Source organism: Palaemon carinicauda, chromosome 38, assembly GCF_036898095.1.
Source record: "Palaemon carinicauda isolate YSFRI2023 chromosome 38, ASM3689809v2, whole genome shotgun sequence".
In the NCBI taxonomy this organism is placed as follows: Eukaryota; Metazoa; Arthropoda; class Malacostraca; order Decapoda; family Palaemonidae; genus Palaemon; species Palaemon carinicauda.
The window spans coordinates 62117787-62139159 of NC_090762.1; the positions used below are offsets into that span (position 1 = coordinate 62117787).

The following is a 21373-nucleotide window of genomic DNA, read 5'->3' on the forward strand; positions in this document are numbered from 1 at the left end:
ATGTCCAAGGGGGAAAGGTCGGGAAGGAAGGCTCTCTGTTCTTGAGAACCTGCCGTACTACGCTATCATACAAACAGCAACATACACTGTAAGGAAAGCTACAACAAATAAATAAAAATACAAAGAAATTTTTTCATATATACTGTATAAAAACAACATAAGTTAAAAAGACAAAGATCAATGGTGGTCCAAAATAGGCAAGGAAAAGCGGCAACAACCGCTCTCCCTCCGAGCCGAAAGTAAAGTGAAGCACAGTCACAAGTGTGTGAGTGCTGAGGGTAGCTAGCTAGCCAACCCCCTACCCCCTGCTAACTAGCGGGATGGGTAGTTAATCCTTGCTAAATTTTTATGGCTCATCCTTTCAGCTTCGCCGAAAGTAATACCCCTATAAATAGCGTAGGTTTGTATTCCAGTTACTGAATAACATGATTTTATTAGAATACGATATCTGCTGATGAAATTGAATGTCGTGTTTTAAGGTTTCATATACTGTGCAGTATAATACTGTTAATACCGGTACACTATTAGTAGTTCTTTATCAATGAACATATGAATATATATCATTCTATCACAAGGGGAAAAAAATAAAATAACAAAAAAAACTAAAACATCACTATCATTTATGAAGTTTTACCCAGTAAAATCTGCGGCACACTATGCTTTAACGATTTTTCATTAAATAAGAATGTACATTTACTATACATACACTGCAGTACTGTACACAGGCTTGTGTAGACAGGCATATAACTAACAAACACACACTCACACTCTCTCACAGTAAAAAATCATTATGTTACATGTATCTAAATTAATACCCTCTCTTTACATTAAATTCTAATCTATCCCTTCAATTCAGTTCCCTTCTTTTCATCAATTCTATCAAATTATTTTCAACTTATTTCCTTTTAATAATATTTGATTCATTCCTGCATAATAAATTACAAGCGTTTTAGTTTAAACAACTGAAAAAAAAAAAAAAACTGTGTTCCAGAGAACAGTGAAACATGTCCAGAGAATAGAGACTTAAAAATAGCTACTAGCATACCTCCCCTCAAATTACATGAAATATGTCCAGCTCTAATTTCCCGTCCCCTTCATGGTCAGAATGAAGAAAAAAGGGTAACCAAGCTGATTGATTCACAAGCTAACTAAACTCGAAGGAAAATTGCATTTCCTGTTTGTTGTGTGGTGCTCAAGCTAACATATTATTGTAAATTCTACATAAATTCTAATTTCCTTATTTTACTTAATTGAAATTAAAAATCTTCTAAAACAAAATTATTCAATAACACAATAATTAAATAATAATAATCCAATTTCAAAGTCCTTACATTTTTAATAGCAAGAGAGAAAATCTTTTCTTTTAACTTTAATGCAAAATTATATTTTTCCTCAGCATTATACATCACATATCAAATATTACTTGAACATAATGTATGTATGAACTTTAAATCATTTTTATTATTAGGATTACTGTACTATGCAAAGGGTTCATCACGGAATAGTTTATGTGTTAGCAATAAAGTTGTCATGTATGTTTGTCGCAAAAGATGGATTGTTGTGTTGTGTGGAGAGGGAGAGGGGGTAAAGAAGGGCAGGTGCAAAGAAGCAAGATCATTTAGAAAATGTCAGCTTGCGAGAGTAGTTATTGCGAAACCACAATAATAATTAGGGAATTTTTATTTAACAGGTTATACAGTTCTCTATATCGGGAATTGCTAAATCTGCAAAGATAGAACCTACAAATATTGAGGCCTGGCTGTATGCTAACCACAATACGTCATTGCTCCCTGACCAAAAGTCATGAGCCTTAACAATAACTTTGTTATGGCTGGGATCAACAGAGGGTTAATTAGCAACATTTTTAGCTTTGGCACCTTTACAATTATTTTCATCTAAAACTAAGCCTTTCCATTTCAGATTCTTTAACTAGATAAACCTGTGATTCCATTGTAATATCATTGCTTTATCTAGTTACTATTTACCATATAAAGTATAGTATATATCTGCAGGTTTGTGAACAGTGGAGTTTACTACGGATTGTCCCTAAATACTGGAAATCTTGGTGGAAATGACTACCTCAATTTTGTAATTAGTGGAGTTGTTGAGTTACCAGCACACGCAATCACGATACTGCTTCTTGACCGAGTAGGACGTCGACTGCCCCTTTGTGCTTTCCTTGTCCTTGGTGGAATTGCCTTACTTTCAACCATGTTTGTCACCAAAGGTTTGTATTTTAAATGTAATACAATTTGACTTTATTTTATGCTAAGTCTATGGTGCATATACTGATACTGTACTGTACAGGATTGTGCTAGTACAGTATTTTAAAATTCTTGCTCTCAATCATAGCGTCATAGGCAGTACAGTAACAATTTTTTTCACCATTAAATCTACAGTACAGTACAATGTTTCCTAATTTCAATTAAAAAATATATTAAAATTTCCCTACATAATCAGCAGCTTTGTTTTTAAGAAATAATACTTTATCATAATAATTTTTAGTCAACCCATTTAATGGTTGAGAATTTCCACTCATATATTCAGGTTTCAACTTTTATTACTGTAATCATTATGTACAATGCAACTAAATAATATAATCATATTCATGGTTTTCAGAGCTCCAGTGGCTATTGATATTCCTTGCTATGTTCGGAAAGATGTGTATCACGGCATCATATGCCATTATTTATGTGTTGTCAGCAGAAATATTCCCAACAGTAGTGAGAAATGTTGGCGTGGGTTCTTCTTCCATGATAGCTCGTATTGGAGGAGCTCTTGCACCATTCATAAATCTCTTGGTTAGTATCTTATACTACATAAATTTTTATCTTTGAACATTGAAAAATATAAAAAATTCATGAATACTATTGTTGAGCATAGTAGCTTAACACTGTTTCCTATTTGGTAATTTCTTATCTTTTAAAAGATGGAAAATATCAGAATAATGTACAGGAATTATTAAGTAGTTCAACAAAACCAGAGTCACAGTTTAAATCCTTCATAGCCAGATTTTTGTCAGAAAAATTCAGAATTCAAGGATTATTATTAAATACATTTAATTACAAAACCAATCTCACATTTTGAGGCTTTTGTAGAGCTTGTTCAAAGGATTTGTTCTTTTAAAAAAAGGGGGCTGAGAATATAATTACCTTAGAGGCTGTGGAGTGACAAGAAGAGAGCTTGTATCCAAAATTACAATCTTTAATAATAGATAGTCAATAGAATTATCATTTAATGAGAAAATTCAGTTCAGTTTTAAAATAAAGTTGATCACAAGTGATAGGAAAATTGCTGTTTTTAGCAACCCTGGTGTTACAACCTACAGTGTGCCTTACATATCACTCTGTAAGAGATAATAAAAGTTTTCATAATGAACCTTCAGCCTTACATGGGTTACTTTTTTTTTGGCTTTCCTTCCATTTTTGGTCTCTTCCCATCTAACTTAACTTTAACTATGATATCAAACCCTCATTTATAAACCAATCATTCAGACTACTTCACACAAACATTTTCAAGGCTATAAATAACTCAATGGTTTTGTTTAGCTACATATAGAGCTACCCCACTTGAAAAATGCACATGACTTATATTGATTTTTACAGGGTGATACTTGGAGGCCATTGCCTTTGCTCATATTTGGCTCCTTAGCTTTTGCTGCTGGACTACTTTCACTTTTACTGCCTGAGACTCTTGGAAGGCGATTGCCAGAAACAATCGAGGATGGCGAAAACTTTGGAAGGTAAGTTTAAACTTGGCAAGATTTTCTTTACTGCAATAAATTCACTAGTCACTGTCACTGTTAAATTTCTTTTGCCATTTTTCATGAAATTTCATTGAATAGCTCTAATTGATATTTTCACAGGCAATGCATCCTTTCTTTAGAATGAAATCAATTACTTTGAGAGAAAATACAGATACAGTACTTTTTCTAGTAATAAAAAATTATAGATTATAGTTACTGTCGTAACAGGATTTTCCATAGCTAATTAATTCTATGTAGTTGCAATAAAATTTTAGGCATACCTCATGATATAGGTAGTGCATTCACTTTGAAAAATGTAAATTATTATCTTATCATTAAAAGCAGGAGATTAACGAGCCCAATAAGTCAAGCTTGACTCTTACAAAGATGGTCTGAAAAATTTAGAAATACAGTATGTATAATTGATAGTATGGGAGGACAGGGATCATGTTAAACAGAATAGCCTTGGTTGGCCAATACTCATATGCCATCTTCATTAACTACTGATATCTACTATTCACTACGGTCCCTCTTGACTTCTGCGTATCAAAGTAGAAAAAATTTTTGGACGATAATAGATTTTTTATCTATACCGTACAGTACTTTTTTTCTTAACATACAGTTGGTTTTTGCTTTATGACAGTACCCTTGCTAACCACATCACCTGGATGCTATACAGTATTACTAACAGTAAATAATTTAGTTAAACTAAAACAGTAATCCAGTTTGTTCAAGTAATGTCATTCAAATTATATAAAATTCTTAATGTTTCACAATGATGTGCAACCAAAACTTGATTTAGTCCTAAACTAGATACAATGCATAGAAATTCCAAGAAATGTATCCAATACATTTTGAAGGGAATCAATCATAAATCTACAAGAAATCACTAGAGCAACCCTCCCAGTTCTGTCACCCCCTCAATGCCTACATAAAAGCTGAATATGAGATTTGTTAGTGTGGTTTTCAAAATTTTATTTATGAAGTTTATCTCAGATTATCATTGTCCTGAAATAGCTGATTCTATAACAAAAACCACTTTAGGACTCAAAGTCCTTGCTTCAACACAGGTAAATTTAATTCAATCATCTAGTGTCATTGTCGTTAGAATATTTATGGCATTCTCATAATTCTGGTTACCACTTCTGTGTTCTAATAAAGAAGCAAAACTTGGTAAGCTACATAACTAAAATTTATATTTGTCTTTTTTTAAAGTAAGGGTGAATATTGCATTGCAGTAGCATTAAAATTTTCATTATATTACAGTACAAGTAATTCAACAGTACCGTCTACCAGGTAGAGTACACTGAATGGATTGGGAGTGCATATTATATTCTACTAAAATGTATTATCTTCTATTAATTTACTAATGGATTAAAATTTGTTTGCAATACTCACATTCAGTGCATGTTGACAATAAAAACGACACATCTGATTTTTATAATAACATGAGAGAACTCTTATAGGAAAAATTCCCATGAAAATAAAGTCAGCCCCCTTGAATTTTTAAAAATTAGCTTTATTATTATACTATTGTAGTAATTGCCCCGAATCATTATCATAAGATGACAACTAAGGCTTATAGTAAACCTATGAAATATACAGTCTACACTTCATTAAGGCACGTTATCATATTGATAACATGTGTTTCTTCCCAGTTCATTCAAAACTACACTACCTCTTAGTCTAGTTGATTATTGTAAGACCTCCTTCAGTATAGGAACTCAGGTTTTCAGGTTTTCCTATTACACAAGGGCAAGTTACACTTACTTAACTTGCTGATGGCTAACTCTTTCCTATCCTCCCAAAAGAATGCCTCATTTTGGTAGGAAATGTTTTGTAATAAAAACTAATGGAAGATGGCTTTGAGTATTTTGATGTGGCCTTCGTTTTACTTAAAATATTTTTTCCCTGATTTGTTTGTTAGATATTTTCTTAGTAATTTGTTGTACTGTATTAGCTTATCTTTCTCTTACTGAATAGCTATTTAATCTGAAATATTAACAGGTTAATTGAACTGAAATGTTATTTAATTATAGCATTCAGGTTTAATGAACTTTCTGTACTTTATTTTCATACTTTTCATTTTAGTACAAGACATTGAATTATTATATTTGTCTGTAAATGCATTTTGTACTGCAATACAGTACTATACAGATTGTGTGGTGAGTAATTTCATTTGGTAAATCATTTCATTTGCAGTAATATGTCTAAAAACTGCACATTAATACTAAATAAAAAGAAAAAAAAAGCAAAGAAATAAAAATTAAGCTCAATTTAAACTTGGCTTGGGAACAAAATATAAATGCATCATCATATGTACTTAATGGGAATAAAGTACCTGTATAGATCTATCATCTCATATACTTATTAAAATAAGCATAGCACCACCAGACAAAACAAAATGCACCCACTTCCCACAAAGGTATGTGTTAAGGTGCGTCCACACTAGCGACAAAACATGTCGACAACACTGTGTACAACTTTGTTGGCGACAAGTTGTTAGACTGTCCGAAACATTGTTGTCGAGATGTTGGTAGAGATTTATTGGTGACATGTTGGCAACCCTGGTGTGGACGAGTCGATGTGGTTGGAGATACCCGGACAGACACACAACACCAACAGCGAGATTTGAAGGCTCTTCACTTTTCCTATAATGCAATAGGGAGGGTCTCGTCCAGACTCTACGACGGTGCCTCCTCCGCTGTAAACACATAAGCACAACAACAGCACCACCAGCCGCCAGTGCGTCCTGGCACGCGGACATACTTTTCAAGTCTCTAGAATGAGGTGTGGACGGCTTCACCAAGTTGACGCGTGTTGCCAATATGTTGCCAGACATTGTAGCTGACAAAGTTTCATACAGTGTTGTCGATGTGTACCGATGTTGACTGTAAGGTTTCCAACTTTGTTGTTGATATGTCGGTAGACACGATGTTGCCAGTGTGGACGCACCTTTATAACTACCACATTTACAGTATTTTGTTTTATCCTTTTTGTTAAAATTTTATAAGTAACTTTCTTCCTTTAATTCTTCCCAGCTTAGGCCCACCTTTGGTAATTTTTGCCCTGATTTTCATTTTCATTTTCATCTAGGCAAAAGTTTAAAAAGTGATAATGTTGCTGGGTAGTCAACATTGATATTTAGCCCTGTTGGGCAATGCACTAACCATATGATTAATACTTATTAAATCTGGTTAACCCTTTGAATGCCACCAGCACACAAAAAAAAATGCACTTGAGCTCTAACCTCTTCTTTTTTAACATTTTACTTAGCTTACCCCAAAAACTATCGGAGCTAGGAATGTAAACCATTTTTCATCGTATAGCGCAAAAAAATTCCTTTTCATTGATATATAATTTTACATATTTTATAAATATGATATTTTAATTATAAAATAAATTTTTGAATATACTTACCCGGTGAATATATAATAGCTGCTACTCAGCGGCTCGACAGAAAACACACTCAAAAACTCGCGAGCGATCGCTATAAAGGTTGCGGGTGTGCCCACCAGCGCCACTATCAGCCAGATACCACTCTTGCATGTAAACAAACCCTTCAATTCTTCTCGTCCCGCTGCGTCTCTAATGGGGAGGAAGGGAGGGCCTTTAATTTATATATTCACCGGGTAAGTATATTCAAAAATTTATTTTATAATTAAAATATCATTTTTAAATATTTAACTTAGCCGGTGAATATATAATAGCTGATTCACACCCAAGGCGGTGGGTAGAGACCAGAGATAAAAAAGTTTACAGCGTATAAGCTAAGAGTTTTTGACAGTTATCAATATAACAAAATCAAAATATATAGGTACCTGGTAAGGAAGTTGACTTAGACGATTACTCTGCCTTATAAGTCTGTCTTCCTCACGAAGCCCAGCGATCCTCTTAGGATGCTGAAAGACTCCCAGGAGCTGAAGTATTAAGGGCTGCAACCCATACAACAGGACCTCATCAAACTCTTAATCTGGGCGCTCTCAAGAAATGACTTTGACCACCCGCCAAATCAATCAGGATGCGAAAGGCTTCTTAGCCTTCCGTACAACCCAAAAAAACAATATTAAAAACATTTCAAGAGACAGATTAAAAAGGATATTGGAATTAGGGTAATGTAGTGGTAGAACCCTCACCCACTACTGCACTCGCTGCAACGAATGGACCCAGTGTGTAGCAGTCCTCGTAAAGAGTCTGGACATCTTTTAAGTAAAATGACGCGAACACTGACTTGCTTCTCCAAAAAGTCGCGTCCATAATACTTTGCAGAGATTTATTTTGCTTGAAGGCCACGGAGGTTGCTATATCTCTAACTTCGTGCGTCTTAACCTTAAGCAAACATCGGTCTTTCTCATTCAAGTGAGAATGAGCTTCTCGTATTAAAAAAAAAATCTGATAAAATATGACAAAGCATTCTTTGACATAGGCAATGAAGGTTTCTTAACTGAGCACCATAATGCCTCAGATTTACCTCGTAATGACTTAGTACGGGCTAAATCGAACTTAAGAGCTCTAACAGGACATAATACTCTTTCCAGTTCGTTGCCTACGATCTCTGATAAGCAAGGAATATCAAAAGATTTAGGCCAAGGACGAGAAGGCAGTTCATTTTTGGCCAGGAAACCAAGTTGAAGTGAACAAGTGGCTTTTTTCTGTAGAAAAGCCGATGTTCTTACTGAAGGCATGAAGTTCACTGACCCTTTTAGCCGAAGTCAAGCACACTAGGAAAAGTGTCTTGAGGGTGAGATCCTTCAGGGAGGCTGAATGTAATGGCTCAAACCTGTCTGACATGAGGAACCTTAGGACCACGTCTAAGTTCCATCCAGGAGTTGCCAAACGACGTTCCTTAGAGGTCTCGAAAGACTTAAGGAGATCTTGGAGATCTTTATTGTTGGAAAGATCTAAGCCTCTATGTCGAAAGACCGAAGCCAACATGCTCCTGTAGCCCTTAATCGTGGGAGCTGAAAGGGAGCGAACCTTTCTCAGATGTAAAAGAAAATCTGCGATTTGGGCTACAGAGGTACTGGACGAGGACACAGATGCTGACTTGCACCAGTCTCGAAAGACTTCCCACTTCGACTGGTATACTCTAATGGTAGAAGCTCTCCTAGCTCTTGCAATCGCACTGGCTGCCTCCTTCGAAAAGCCTCTATCTCTTGAGAGTCTTTCGATAGTTTGAAGGAAGTCAGACGAAGAGCGGGGAGGCTTTGATGGACATTCTTTACGTGGGGCTAACGTAACAGATCTACCCTTAGAGGAAGACTTCTTGGAAAGTCTACCAGCCATTGAAGTACCTCGGTGAACCACTCTCTCGCGGGCCAGAGGGTAGCAACCAACGTCAACCTTGTCCCTTCGTGAGAGGCGAACTTCTGCAGTACCTTGTTGACTATCTTGAATGGTGGGAATGCATATAAGTCCATAAAAGACCAATCCAGTAGAAACGCGTCTATGTAGATTGCTTCTGTATCTAGGACTGGAGAGCAATAGATTGGTAACCTTTTGGTCAACGAGGAGGCAAAGAGGTCTATGGTGGGTTGACCCCAAGTAGCCCAAAGACTCTTGCCCACGTCCTTGTGGAGGGTCCATTCCGTGGGTATCACCTGACCCCTCCGACTGAGACAGTCTGCCAAGACGTTCAAGTCCCCCTGGATGAATCTCGTCAACAGGGAGATGCCTCGAATTCTTGACCATAAGAGAAGGTCCCTTGCGATCTCGAGCAGCGTGAAGGAGTGTGTGCCTCCTTGCTTGGAGTTGTACGCCAAAGTTGTGGTGTTGTCTGAGTTGACCTCTACCACTTAGTTTCGAAGAAGCTTTCTAATATCATCAAGGCCAAGTGGACTGCTAATAGCTCCTTGCCGTTGATGTGCATGCTCTTCTGACTTGAGGTCCACAGACCCGAGCATTCCCGACCGTCCAGGGTCGCACCCCAACCCAAATCCGACGCGTCTGAGGACAACACGTGGTTTGGGTTCTACTTGCTAGGGATAGTCCCTCTCTCAGACTGATATTGCTGTCCCACCATTTCAGGCATGCCTTTACTGGTTCGGAGACTGGGAATGATACCGTCTCTAATGTCTTGTCCTAGTTCCAGTGAGAGGCTAGATGGAACCGGAGAGGCAGAAGGTGTAGTCTCCCTAGTGAGACAAACTGCTCCAGGGATGAGAGAGTCCCTGCGAGACTGTTCCAACTCCTGACTGAATAAACGTTTTCTTTTCAGCATTAGTTGGACTTCGAGCAGGGCTTGACTGCGAATCTCCATCCCCAAATATAGAATAATCTGGGATGGGATCAGTTGGGACTTTTAGGTTGACCAAAAGTCCCAACTCCCTGGCCAGACTCAACGTCCAATGTAGATCCTGCAGACAGCGACGACTGGACGATGCTCTGAGAAGCCAGTCGTCCAAGTACAGGGAGGCTCGTATCCCCGATAGATGGAGGGATTTTGCCACAATCCTCATGAGCCTCGTAAACACGAGAGGCGCAGGACTGAGGCCAAAGCACAGGGCTCGAAACTGGTACCCCACATTCCTGTAAACAAACCTCAGAAACGGTTGGGAATCCGGGTGTATAGGAATGTGGAAGTATGCCTCCTGAAGGTCGAGAGAGACCATCCAGTCGCCTTCCATAAATGCTGTCAAGACAGCCTGGTAGACTTCATCGTGAAGTTTGTCTTGACAATGAACACATTGAGCGCACTTGCCTCTTACGTACTCCTGCAGTGAACATGGCTGCCAGATCATTGGAGCCATCCCTGAGGGACTTGTTCCTGCAGAGAACGTGGCTGTCAGGTCATTGGAGCCATCCCTGAAAGCCTTGTTTATGCATGACATAATTGTACAGCAAAACTTCAAACGCTCGAAAATAGCTCTGAAGTCGACCTGTAAAATCTTGGAGCGTCTCATGGCCAGGCGCCAGGGAGAGTCTATGAGGTTTGAGAAGTCTATCTGGGCAGAGGCAGGAACTCCCAAGCCGAGAACTTCTCTCGTGTCATATCAGACTCTCGCTCTATAAGCCAGCTTAAAAGTAGGGAAAGCAAAGGCTGTCTCCCCCAAACTCCTCCTGGTGATAAACCAGTCGCCTAGCAAACGTAAAGCTCTCTTAGAAGAGCGAGAGAGCACTAGCTTATAAAACAACGGCTTCGAAGTAGCTAGGCCTAGTGTAAGCTCTGACGTTTAGGCGAACGAGGAGCAGCAGTTACAAAAAGATCCGGACAAAGATCCTTAAAAATCAGCATGATTTATTTAAAGTCCATAGAGGGCTAAGCAGCTTTAGGCTCCTCTCCGTCTGACAGAGTCCTCAAGGGAATATCAGTAGGAGGGGGAACAGCAACTTCCTCATCTGAAGGAACCTTGTCCGACAATAGCCGAGTCTCAAGCAAGGGAGAGACCTACCGTGGTGGCAATGCTTTACAAGCAGAGTCCACACGCACTGGTGCATTAGTAGCGGACCAGGACGCAACGTCATGTAACTGCTTGACAGTCTGTGAACTGTCAACAACAACAGGTGCGTGAGGACGCACAGCGTCCACTCGAGACTGCTTTGACCGCCTAGTCTGAGCAGTCAAAACTACTCTAGAATGCGGAGGTTGACGCACAGCGTCAAAACAAGTCAACTCCGATTGTTGGCGAACGTCCTGAACGTCAACAGGAGCATCAGCAAGTGGCCTAACGTCCAAATGTGGCTGAAAATCCACACGAGACCGCATCGAGTGTGGTTCTAAACAACCTGACTGACGTGACTTGGCTACGCCAACGTCAACAGGACGCACAAAGGAACGTTAGGGTGGCTGAAGGCCAGGATCTCGATGAGATAAACGGCTAGGCTCAACGGACTTATCGGCAGAATAGTCTTCCATAAGGGAGGCAAGCTTATTCTGCATGTCTTGCCGTACAACCCATTCAGGATCAACGGGAATGGTTGCGGTAAGAGACGAGGGTAACGTCTGTGACTGCAAAACCTTGGCTACAAAAAGACTCTCGGAGTCTGTGTTACGCTTTTGTTTAGGCGGCGAGCAGTCTTCCGATGACTGCATAGGGTCAGAGCTGTCCTAATGGTTAAAACCAGGACGCTGGACCTGTCCTGAAAGGACTGACTTTCGCTTAAAGGGCCTCGAAACCTTGTTCCACGGTTTCTTATGCGAAAAGCCTTCGGATGACGAGGAGAAAATCGTTTCTCTCGCCTTATGGTAGGGGTGATCTTGGTAAGATACACCTGATACCATAGAGGGAACATCTGTTCGCTGATCAAGGCCTCTCGAACCCATAAGTCGTACGACATTACTTCTCCCCTGGGCTTGGGAGCTTGCAAGAGGTCCTGGACTAGGCGAACGACAGGCACGAACAGACGAACCCTCGGTCGCAACACTGATAACACTTTGCGCAATATCACTTTATCACTACGATTTTCTGTTTTGCACTTAATTCACTGAAATCGAATTTTTAATCATTCACATTAGGTATGAATAAAACTGATTTCTACCTGAAGCACGCAATTCTACCCTCTATCAAAAGGTTATAATTGCGAAATCAGTCGTATAATGTAAGCACATTAATACCAGCAAAAAAAAAAACAGTAAACATATTTTAAGATAAAAAGATCAGTGGCTGGGGAAGAGACTAAACACTAGTTCATTCAAAACTACGTTTTCAATCTCTCACCGTACAGTGCCTTGGGACGAGAATAAAAAACTAAAAACGTTTTATCCTTTCTCCCCGTACAGAGACTAGGGACGAGAGTAACTCGAGAACAACGTTACTCGCTTGGGACGAGATAAAGATCGGAACGTTCTCTCTCCTCTCTCCCCCTCCGTCTGTATCTCTCTCTCTCTCTCTCTCTTGATTTCGCACCGAAGAGAAGAGCCCACTTATGTTTCGTCAAAAAACAGGTTATTTGACCAAAGGAAAAAACTGAAAGGTTTTTCAATTAAAAAGTTCCTTTAAAATAGAAATTAAAACATTTAAGCTTTGAAAGAAGAATGAACAAAACGTCAGAATCGATTTACTCTTTCTGCAAAGTGAAACCGTGATACTCTCTCTCTCTATCGTAACGATAGAGCGCAAACTGCGTAGCATAAATAAACTAAACGTTAGTTCATCTTTGAAACAGTACGAAGACTATTCAAAGAAAATCTTTCATAAAATATTTACTAAAAAATATTCATTTAATAAGTTTTAAATCATTAGCTCTGTAAAAGTTATTTACGATAGAAAGGGCTCAACGTTGTTTAACTTCGGTTTCCAAGTTAGGACCGCCTACTCTCAGGAAAGGTCGCATATAAACAAATCATTAAAATTTATCTTGATGTTTATTATAAATGGAAAGCTAATCGAAGAGGCCTAATAAAGGCGGGTGAGATATAAAATATATAGAGGAAAATCTATAAATAATTTATAACGTGATAAGATAATTGCTAAAAGCCTAAACACACTTCCGTACTGAGGGAAGGGTCGGCCATTTAAAAGTCAAGGAAAGTCCAAAAAACAATCCAAAGTCATCAAAAATTAAATCTATCCAAAAACGAGTTCAAGATTTAAGTTGAAGATAAAACACCTGTACTGCGAAAGCTCAAACCAAAATGAAGTACTTCACCAAATATGTTAAGAAAACTCCAGGTTCTACAGCGAGTATGAATACGTCTTGTCGTCAACGTCGACAGAGAAGAATTGAAGGGTTTGTTTACATGCAAGAGTGGTATCTGGCCGATAGTGGCGCTGGTGGGCACACCCGCAACCTTTATAGCGATCGCTCGCGAGTTTTTTAGTGTGTTTTCTGTCGAGCCGCTGAGTAGCAGCTATTATATATTCACCGGCTAAGTTAAATATTTAAAAATTTATACGTATGAATAATAAAAAAAGAGAAAAAAATGGAAATTACTTGATGAAAAATATGTCCAATGGTGGTGTAGGGAGTAGAAATCCCTCAACATAGAATATGTCCAACTGTGTGCAAAAGGTTATAGATTCAATGCGAAAGAACACAGCCTGAGAACTGGAGAGAGACTTCTCTCAACTTGGTAAAACAATAACTAAAATGTTATATGAAGAAAAAAGGAGCAATTTACAATAGAGTACTGTATGAAGAAAGAGGATCTGAAGTATAATTAACATCAAGGTAGCCAAGAAAAATTAAGTATCCCATCAGAGAAAAAAACAAAATCTAAACCATATTTCAATAAGAGAATATATAACTAACCTAAGCAAGGATGCATAAGCTGATCTATCTACCATGGCCCTTAGCCCAATTTTGGGAGGTAGCCAAAAAACAAAAGGGGATTTTTTCCTCCTTGGCTGACAAGGGACTCGGCCAAGTTTGGTTGGTATTGCTATGGTGTCAAAGCCAACCTTCCTCCATCTTCCACCACAAATGAAGCTTCACATCCTGATTTCCCTACTGCCACTACCTCAGGGCCAATCACAACTGTGTCACAATCGCTCACCATTCATTTCTAATCCTAGCACACTCTTTTGCCTCTTTCACATCTATCCTCCTGCCAGATTTCATTGTATTAATCCTTAATGCATAAGAAAAATTACAAATAAAAAAAACGCACCTATTTTTTAGAATCCTTCATAGAAACCCAACATTTTATCAGCACTCCAAGAAAATTTTGAAATATGTTATTTTTATAATAAAATAAATTTTTGAATATACTTACCCGGTGATTATAATAGCTGCAACTCTGTTGCTCGACAGAAAACTCTAAGGAAAAAATTCGCCAGCGATCGCTATACAGGTTGCGGGTGTGCCCAACAGCGCCATCTGTCGTCCAAGTACCCAGTACTCAATGTAAACAAAGAACTCAATTTTCTCCTCGGTCCACTGCGTCTCTATTGGGGAGGAAGGGAGGGTCCTTTAATTTATAATCACCGGGTAAGTATATTCAAAAATTTATTTTATTATAAAAATAACATTTTTCAATATTTAACTTAGCCGGTGATTATAATAGCTGATTCACACCCAGGGGGGTGGGTAGAGACCAGCATTATATGTTTACATTATTATGAGCTAAGAATTTTTTATTTCATTTTAGAAGTTATCAAAATAACAAAAACAAAATAAATAGGTACCTGGTAAGGAAGTCGACTTGAACAATTACTCTGCCTTTTTAAGTACGTCTTCCTTACGGAGCCTCGCGATCCTCTCAGGATGCTGATCGACCCCTAGGATCTGAAGTATCAAGGGTTGCAACCCATACAACAGGACCTCATCAAAACCCCTAATCTAGGCGCTTCTCAAGAAATGACTTTGACCACCCGCCAAATCAACCAGGATGCGAAAGGCTTCTTAGCCTTCCGGACAACCCAAAAAACAATAAAAACATTTCAAGAGAAAGATTAAAAAGGTTATGGAATTAGGGAATTGCAGTGGTTGAGCCCTCACCCACTACTGCACTCGCTGCTACGAATGGTCCCAGAGTGTAGCAGTCCTCGTAAAGAGACTGGACATCCTTAAGATAAAAAGACGCGAACACTGACTTGCTTCTCCAATAGGTTGCGTCCATTATACTTCGCAGAGATCTATTTTGTTTAAAGGCCACGGAAGTTGCGACAGCTCTAACTTCATGTGTCCTTACCCTCAGCAAAGCTTGGTCTTCCTCATTCAGATGGGAATGAGCTTCTCGTATTAACAGTCTGATAAAATAGGATAAGGCATTCTTTGACATAGGCAAAGATGGTTTCTTAACTGAACACCATAAAGCTTCAGACGGGCCTCTTAAAGGTTTAGTTCGTTTAAATAGAACTTAAGAGCTCTGACAGGGCATAAGACTCTTTCTAGTTCATTTCCAACCATATTCGATAAGCTTGGAATATCGAACGATTTTGGCCAAGGTCGAGAAGGTAGCTCGTTTTTGGCTAGAAAACCAAGTTGTAGAGAACATGTAGCCGTTTCAGATGAGAAACCTGTTCTTGCTGAAGGCATGAATCTCACTGACTCTTTTAGCTGTGGCTAGGCAAACCAGGAAAAGAGTCTTTAAGGTGAGATCTTTCAGGGAGGCTGATTGTAGCGGCTCGAACCTGTCTGACATGAGGAATCTTAGTACCACGTCTAAATTCCAACCAGGTGTAACCAAACGACGCTCCTTCGTGGTCTCAAAAGACTTAAGGAGGTCCTGTAGATCTTTATTGTTGGAAAGATCTAAGCCTCTGTGACGGAAGACTGATGCCAACATGCTTCTGTAACCCTTGATAGTGGGAGCTGAAAGAGATCGTTCTTTCCTCAGATATAAGAGGAAGTCAGCTATTTGAGTTACAGAGGTACTGGTCGAGGATACTGATACTGACTTACACCAGCTTCGGAAGACTTCCCACTTCGATTAGTAGACTCTAAGGGTGGATGTTCTCCTTGCTCTAGCAATCGCTCTGGCTGCCTCCTTCGAAAAGCCTCTAGCTCTCGAGAGTCTTTCGATAGTCTGAAGGCAGTCAGACAAAGAGCGTGGAGTCCTTGGTGTACCTTCTTTACGTGTGGCTGACGTAGAAGGTCCACCCTTAGGGGAAGTGTTCTGGGAACGTCTACTAGCCATCGAAGTACCTCAGTGAACCATTCTCTCGCGGGCCAGAGGGGAGCAACTAGCGTCAACCTTGTCCCTTCGTGAGAGGCGAACTTCTGCAGTACCTTGTTGACAATCTTGAACGGAGGGAATGCATATAGATCTAGATGAGACCAATCTAGGAGAAAGGCATCTATATGAACTGCTGCTGGGTCCGGGATTGGTGAGCAATAAATTGGGAGCCTCTTGGTCATCGAGGTTGCGAAGAGATCTATGGTCGGCTGGCCCCAGGTGGCCCATAGACTCTTGCATACATCCTTGTGGAGGGTCCATTCTGTTGGAAGAATTTGTCCCTTCCGACTGAGGCAATCTGCCATGACATTCAAGTTGCCTTGGATGAACCTCGTAAGAAGCGATATGTTTAGACCTTTTGACCAGGTGAGGAGGTCCCTTGCGATCTCGTACAGCGTCAGTGAGTGGGTCCCTCCTTGCTTGGAGATGTACGCCAAAGCCGTGGTGTTGTCCGAGTTCACCTCCACCACTTTGCCTTGAAGGAGAGACCTGAAGCTTTTCAAGGCCAGATGTACTGCCAGTAGCTCCTTGCAGTTGATATGCATTGTCCTTTGACTCGAGTTCCATATTCCCGAGCATTCCCGACCGTCTAATGTCGCGCCCCAGCCTACGTCCGATGCGTCCGAGAAGAGAACGTGGTTGGGAGTCTGAACAGCCAGGGGCAGACCCTCTCTGAGGTTGATACTGTCCTTCCACCATGTCAGGCAAGACCTCATCTTCTCGGAAATGGGAATCGAGACCTCTTCTAGCGTCTTGTCCTTTTTCCAGTGAAATGCTAGGTGATATTGAAGAGGACGGAGGTGTAGTCTTCCTAATGCTACGAACTGTTCCAGGGATGATAGCGTCCCTATCAGACTCATCCACTGCCTGACTGAACATCGTTCCTTCTTCAGCATGTTCTGGATGCATAACAGGGCTTGGCTTGTTCTGGGGGCCGACGGAAAAGCCCGAAAAGCTAGACTGTGAATCTCCATCCCTAAATACACAATAGTTTGGGATGGGACCACTTGAGACTTTTCCATATTGACAAGGAGACCCAATTCCTTGGTCAGATCTAGAGTCCACTTTAGATCCTTCAGACAGCGACGACTGGAAGAAGCTCTGAGAAGCCAGTCGTCCAAGTAGAGGGAGGCTCGGATATCCGCTAAATGAAGGAATTTGGCTACATTCCTCATCAGCCTCGTAAACACAAGAGGAGCTGTGCTTAGGCCAAAGCACAGGGCTTGAAACTGGTAGACAACCTTTTCGTAAACGAATCTCAGAAAAGGTTGGGAGTCCGGGTGGATGGGGACGTGGAAGTAGGCGTCCCTTAGGTCTAACGAGACCATCCAGTCTTCCCTTCTGACCGCTGCTAGAACCGACTTTGCGGTCTCCATGGAGAACGTCTGCTTTGTGACAAAGACATTCAGCGCACTGACGTCTAGCACCGGCCTCCACCCTCCTGTCTTCTTTGCCACTAAGAAGAGACAGTTGTAGAAGCCCGGGGTTTGATGGTCCAGGACTTTGACTACCGCTCCCTTTTCTAGTAAGAGAGACACTTCCTGTTTCAATGCTCGTCTCTTGTCTTCCTCTCTGTACCTGGGAGAGAGATCGATGGGAGATGTTGCTAGAGGGGGTTTTCGTACAAACGGGATCTTGTACCCCTCTCTGAGCAACTTCACAGATTGTGCATCTGCGCCTCTCTTCTCCCAGGTCTGCCAGAAGTTCTTGAGTCTGGCTCCCACTGCTGTCCGAAGAAGCTGGCAGTCAGACTCTGCCTTTAAAGGACTTGGTTCCTTTCTTCTTTCCACGTCTCCCTTCGGCACGAGCACCTCCTCTGCTGGAGGCTCTGCCACGAAAGGGCGGAATAAATCGGGACGCTGGAGTGTCCATCCTTGGTCTAGCTGACAAGGTAGGCAAAGGGGTGGCTTTGCGAGCAGAGGACGCAACCAGATCATGAGTATCCTTCTGTATCAAAGAAGCAGCAATCTCCTTAATCAAGGCTCTAAATAACCCTTTCAAAAGGTGGTCCAGGTCCGAAGATGACCAACATATCTTTGAGCGTCTCATGGCTAGCCGGCGGGGAGAGTCTACAAGACTTGAGAAGTCGCCCTGGGCAGAGGCAGGAACTCCCAAGCCGAGAACTTCTCCCGTGGCATACCAGACGCTCGATCTAGAAGAGAGTCTAGCAGGGGGAAACGTAAAGGCTGTCTTCCCTAGACTCTTTTTGGACTGCATCCATTCTCCTATCACTCGTAAAGCTCTCTTGGACGAGCGTGCGAGGACGAGTCTAGTAAAGGCAGGCGAGGATGACGGCATACCTAAAACAAACTCTGACGGAGGAGAGCGCGGAGCCACAGACACAAACTGGTCCGGAAACATCTCTTTGAACAGTGCTAAAACCTTCCTAAAGTCCAAAGAGGGTTGCGTAGACTTAGGCTCGTCAAGATCCGAATGTGGTTCATCTACGTGTGCAGCACCATCATCATCAGAAAGACCATCATCCGAGTATTGAGGTGGAAGCGGCAATGGAGTAGGTAACGGCTGGTTAGCTGAGTCCGGTCGCACGGGTGCATGCGTGACTGAGCCGGACGCAACGTCATGGAACTGTTGCCCAGTCTGTGAGCTGGCAACAACCATAGCAGCGCGGGGACGCACAGCATCTACTCCAGACTGTCTAGCCTGATGTGGGTGAGCAGTGGCAACCACACTGGGTTGCGGAGGTTGACGCACCGCGTCAAAACAAAACAACTCTGACGGTTGTTGTACCTCACGAACGTCAACGGAAGGCTCCGTGCGTCGCTGAACGTCAACATGCGGCTGGCAGGGCACACTGGAACGCATGGGTGGCAGAACTCTCTCAACTGGAGTGCGCAAGAAGGTCGCCTCAGCGTCCACAGGACGCACAACCGAGTGTGTGGTTGGTTGTAGGCAAGAGGCTGTACTAGCTGGTGCAGCAGCAACCTTCTCCGCACGCAAGTCCTGCATCAGAGACGTTAATTGGGACTGCATGCTCTGCAGCAAAGACCACTTAGGGTCTACAGGAGCAGGTGCGGCGACAGACGGTGTAACTGTCTGAAGCGGTACCGCTTTACCTCTCTTAGGAGGTGAGCAGTCATCGGATGACTGCAGCGAGTCCGAACTGACCCAGTGGCTACAACTGGGCCGTTGGACTTGCGCGGAAGGGACCGACTTGCGCTTCAACGGTCGTGAGACCTTGGTCCATGGTTTCTTGCGAGAAACCTCTTCCGCAGACGAGGTATAAATGGGCTCTCTCGTCTTTGTGTGGTGGGGGCGATCTTGGGTAGATACGCCCGAAACCACAGAGGGAACGTCTGTTCGCTGATTAAAGCCTCTCGAACCCATTTGTCGTACGACATTGCTTCTCCCCTGGACTTGGGAGCTTGCAAGAGGTCCCGGACTAGGAGGACGACAGGCACGAACAGACGAACCCTCAAGCGCAACACTATCCACAACACTATCACTCACTTTGTCACTTACCACTGCACTTTTACACTTCAGCTCCTTGACATCTGCCATGAGCTGATTACGGTCACTAGCCAGTGACTCAACTCTCTCACCCAGAGCTTGGATGGCACGCATCATATCAGCCATCGAAGGTTCCTGAGTGCCAGAAGGGGGGTTAGGAGCAACCACTACAGGGGAAGGAATAGGTTGTGGGGCATGTGGAGAGGAAATGTCAATAGATCGAGAGGAACTTCTCCTAACTCTATCTCTCTCTAGCCTACGTGTATATTTTTGGAATTCGATAAAATCGAATTCCGAAAGCCCAACGCACTCCTCACATCGATCTTCCAATTGACAGGTTTTATCCCGACAATTGGAACAAACAGTGTGAGGGTCGATAGAGGCCTTCGGAAGACGCCTTGAACAGTCCCTAGCATTACACTTCCTAAATTTTAGGACTTGAGAAGGGTCAGCCATTTTGAATTGGTCAAAGGGGAATTCAAAAACTATCCAAAGTCATCAACAAATAATCCGTAATCAAAAAAAGAATGCAAGGATTTTTGAAGAGAAAGCCTGCACAGCGAAAGCTCAAAACTAGAATAGTGTACTTCACCAAATAGTTGTGAAAACAAATCCAGTTAGCAACAGCGAATTAGTAGGTCTTGCCGGTAGCACGACAGAGAGAAAATTGAGTTCTTTGTTTACATTGAGTACTGGGTACTTGGACGACAGATGGCGCTGTTGGGCACACCCGCAACCTGTATAGCGATCGCTGGCGAATTTTTTCCTTAGAGTTTTCTGTCGAGCAACAGAGTTGCAGCTATTATAATCACCGGCTAAGTTAAATATTGAAAAACACAATAGTTTGGGATGGGACCACTTGAGACTTTTCCATATTGACAAGGAGACCCAATTCCTTGGTCAGATCTAGAGTCCACTTTAGATCCTTCAGACAGCGACGACTGGAAGAAGCTCTGAGAAGCCAGTCGTCCAAGTAGAGGGAGGCTCGGATATCCGCTAAATGAAGGAATTTGGCTACATTCCTCATCAGTCTCGTAAACACAAGAGGAGCTGTGCTTAGGCCAAAGCACAGGGCTTGAAACTGGTAGACAACCTTTTCGTAAACGAATCTCAGAAAAGGTTGGGAGTCCGGGTGGATGGGGACGTGGAAGTAGGCGTCCCTTAGGTCTAACGAGACCATCCAGTCTTCCCTTCTGACCGCTGCTAGAACCGACTTTGTGGTCTCCATGGAGAACGTCTGCTTTGTGACAAAAGACATTCAGCGCACTGACGTCTAGCACCGGCCTCCACCCTCCTGTCTTCTTTGCCACTAAGAAGAGACGGTTGTAGAAGCCCGGGGTTTGATGGTCCAGGACTTTGACTACCGCTCCCTTTTCTAGTAAGAGAGACACTTCCTGTTTCAATGCTCGTCTCTTGTCTTCCTCTCTGTACCTGGGAGAGAGATCGATGGGAGATGTTGCTAGAGGGGGTTTTCGTACAAACGGGATCTTGTACCCCTCTCTGAGCAACTTCACAGATTGTGCATCTGCGCCTCTCTTCTCCCAGGTCTGCCAGAAGTTCTTGAGTCTGGCTCCCACTGCTGTCTGAAGAAGCTGGCAGTC

The 21373-nt window shown here is 41.8% G+C and overlaps 1 protein-coding gene across 6 annotated transcripts in view; it reads left to right on the forward strand.

Moving 5' to 3' along the window:
- Positions 1-21373, forward strand: part of Orct (Organic cation transporter) — a 105458-nt gene that overhangs the window by 58785 nt on the left and 25300 nt on the right. For 5 of the 6 annotated variants that reach the window (XM_068362284.1, XM_068362287.1, XM_068362286.1 and 2 more), the window contains 4 exons: positions 2013-2227; positions 2620-2801; positions 3606-3742; positions 5012-5041. In XM_068362284.1, the coding sequence (XP_068218385.1) occupies positions 2013-2227; positions 2620-2801; positions 3606-3742; positions 5012-5041 (564 nt within the window). The remainder of the gene's footprint in view (positions 1-2012; positions 2228-2619; positions 2802-3605; positions 3743-5011; positions 5042-21373) is intronic. The other variant, XM_068362289.1, reaches the window with a different exon arrangement.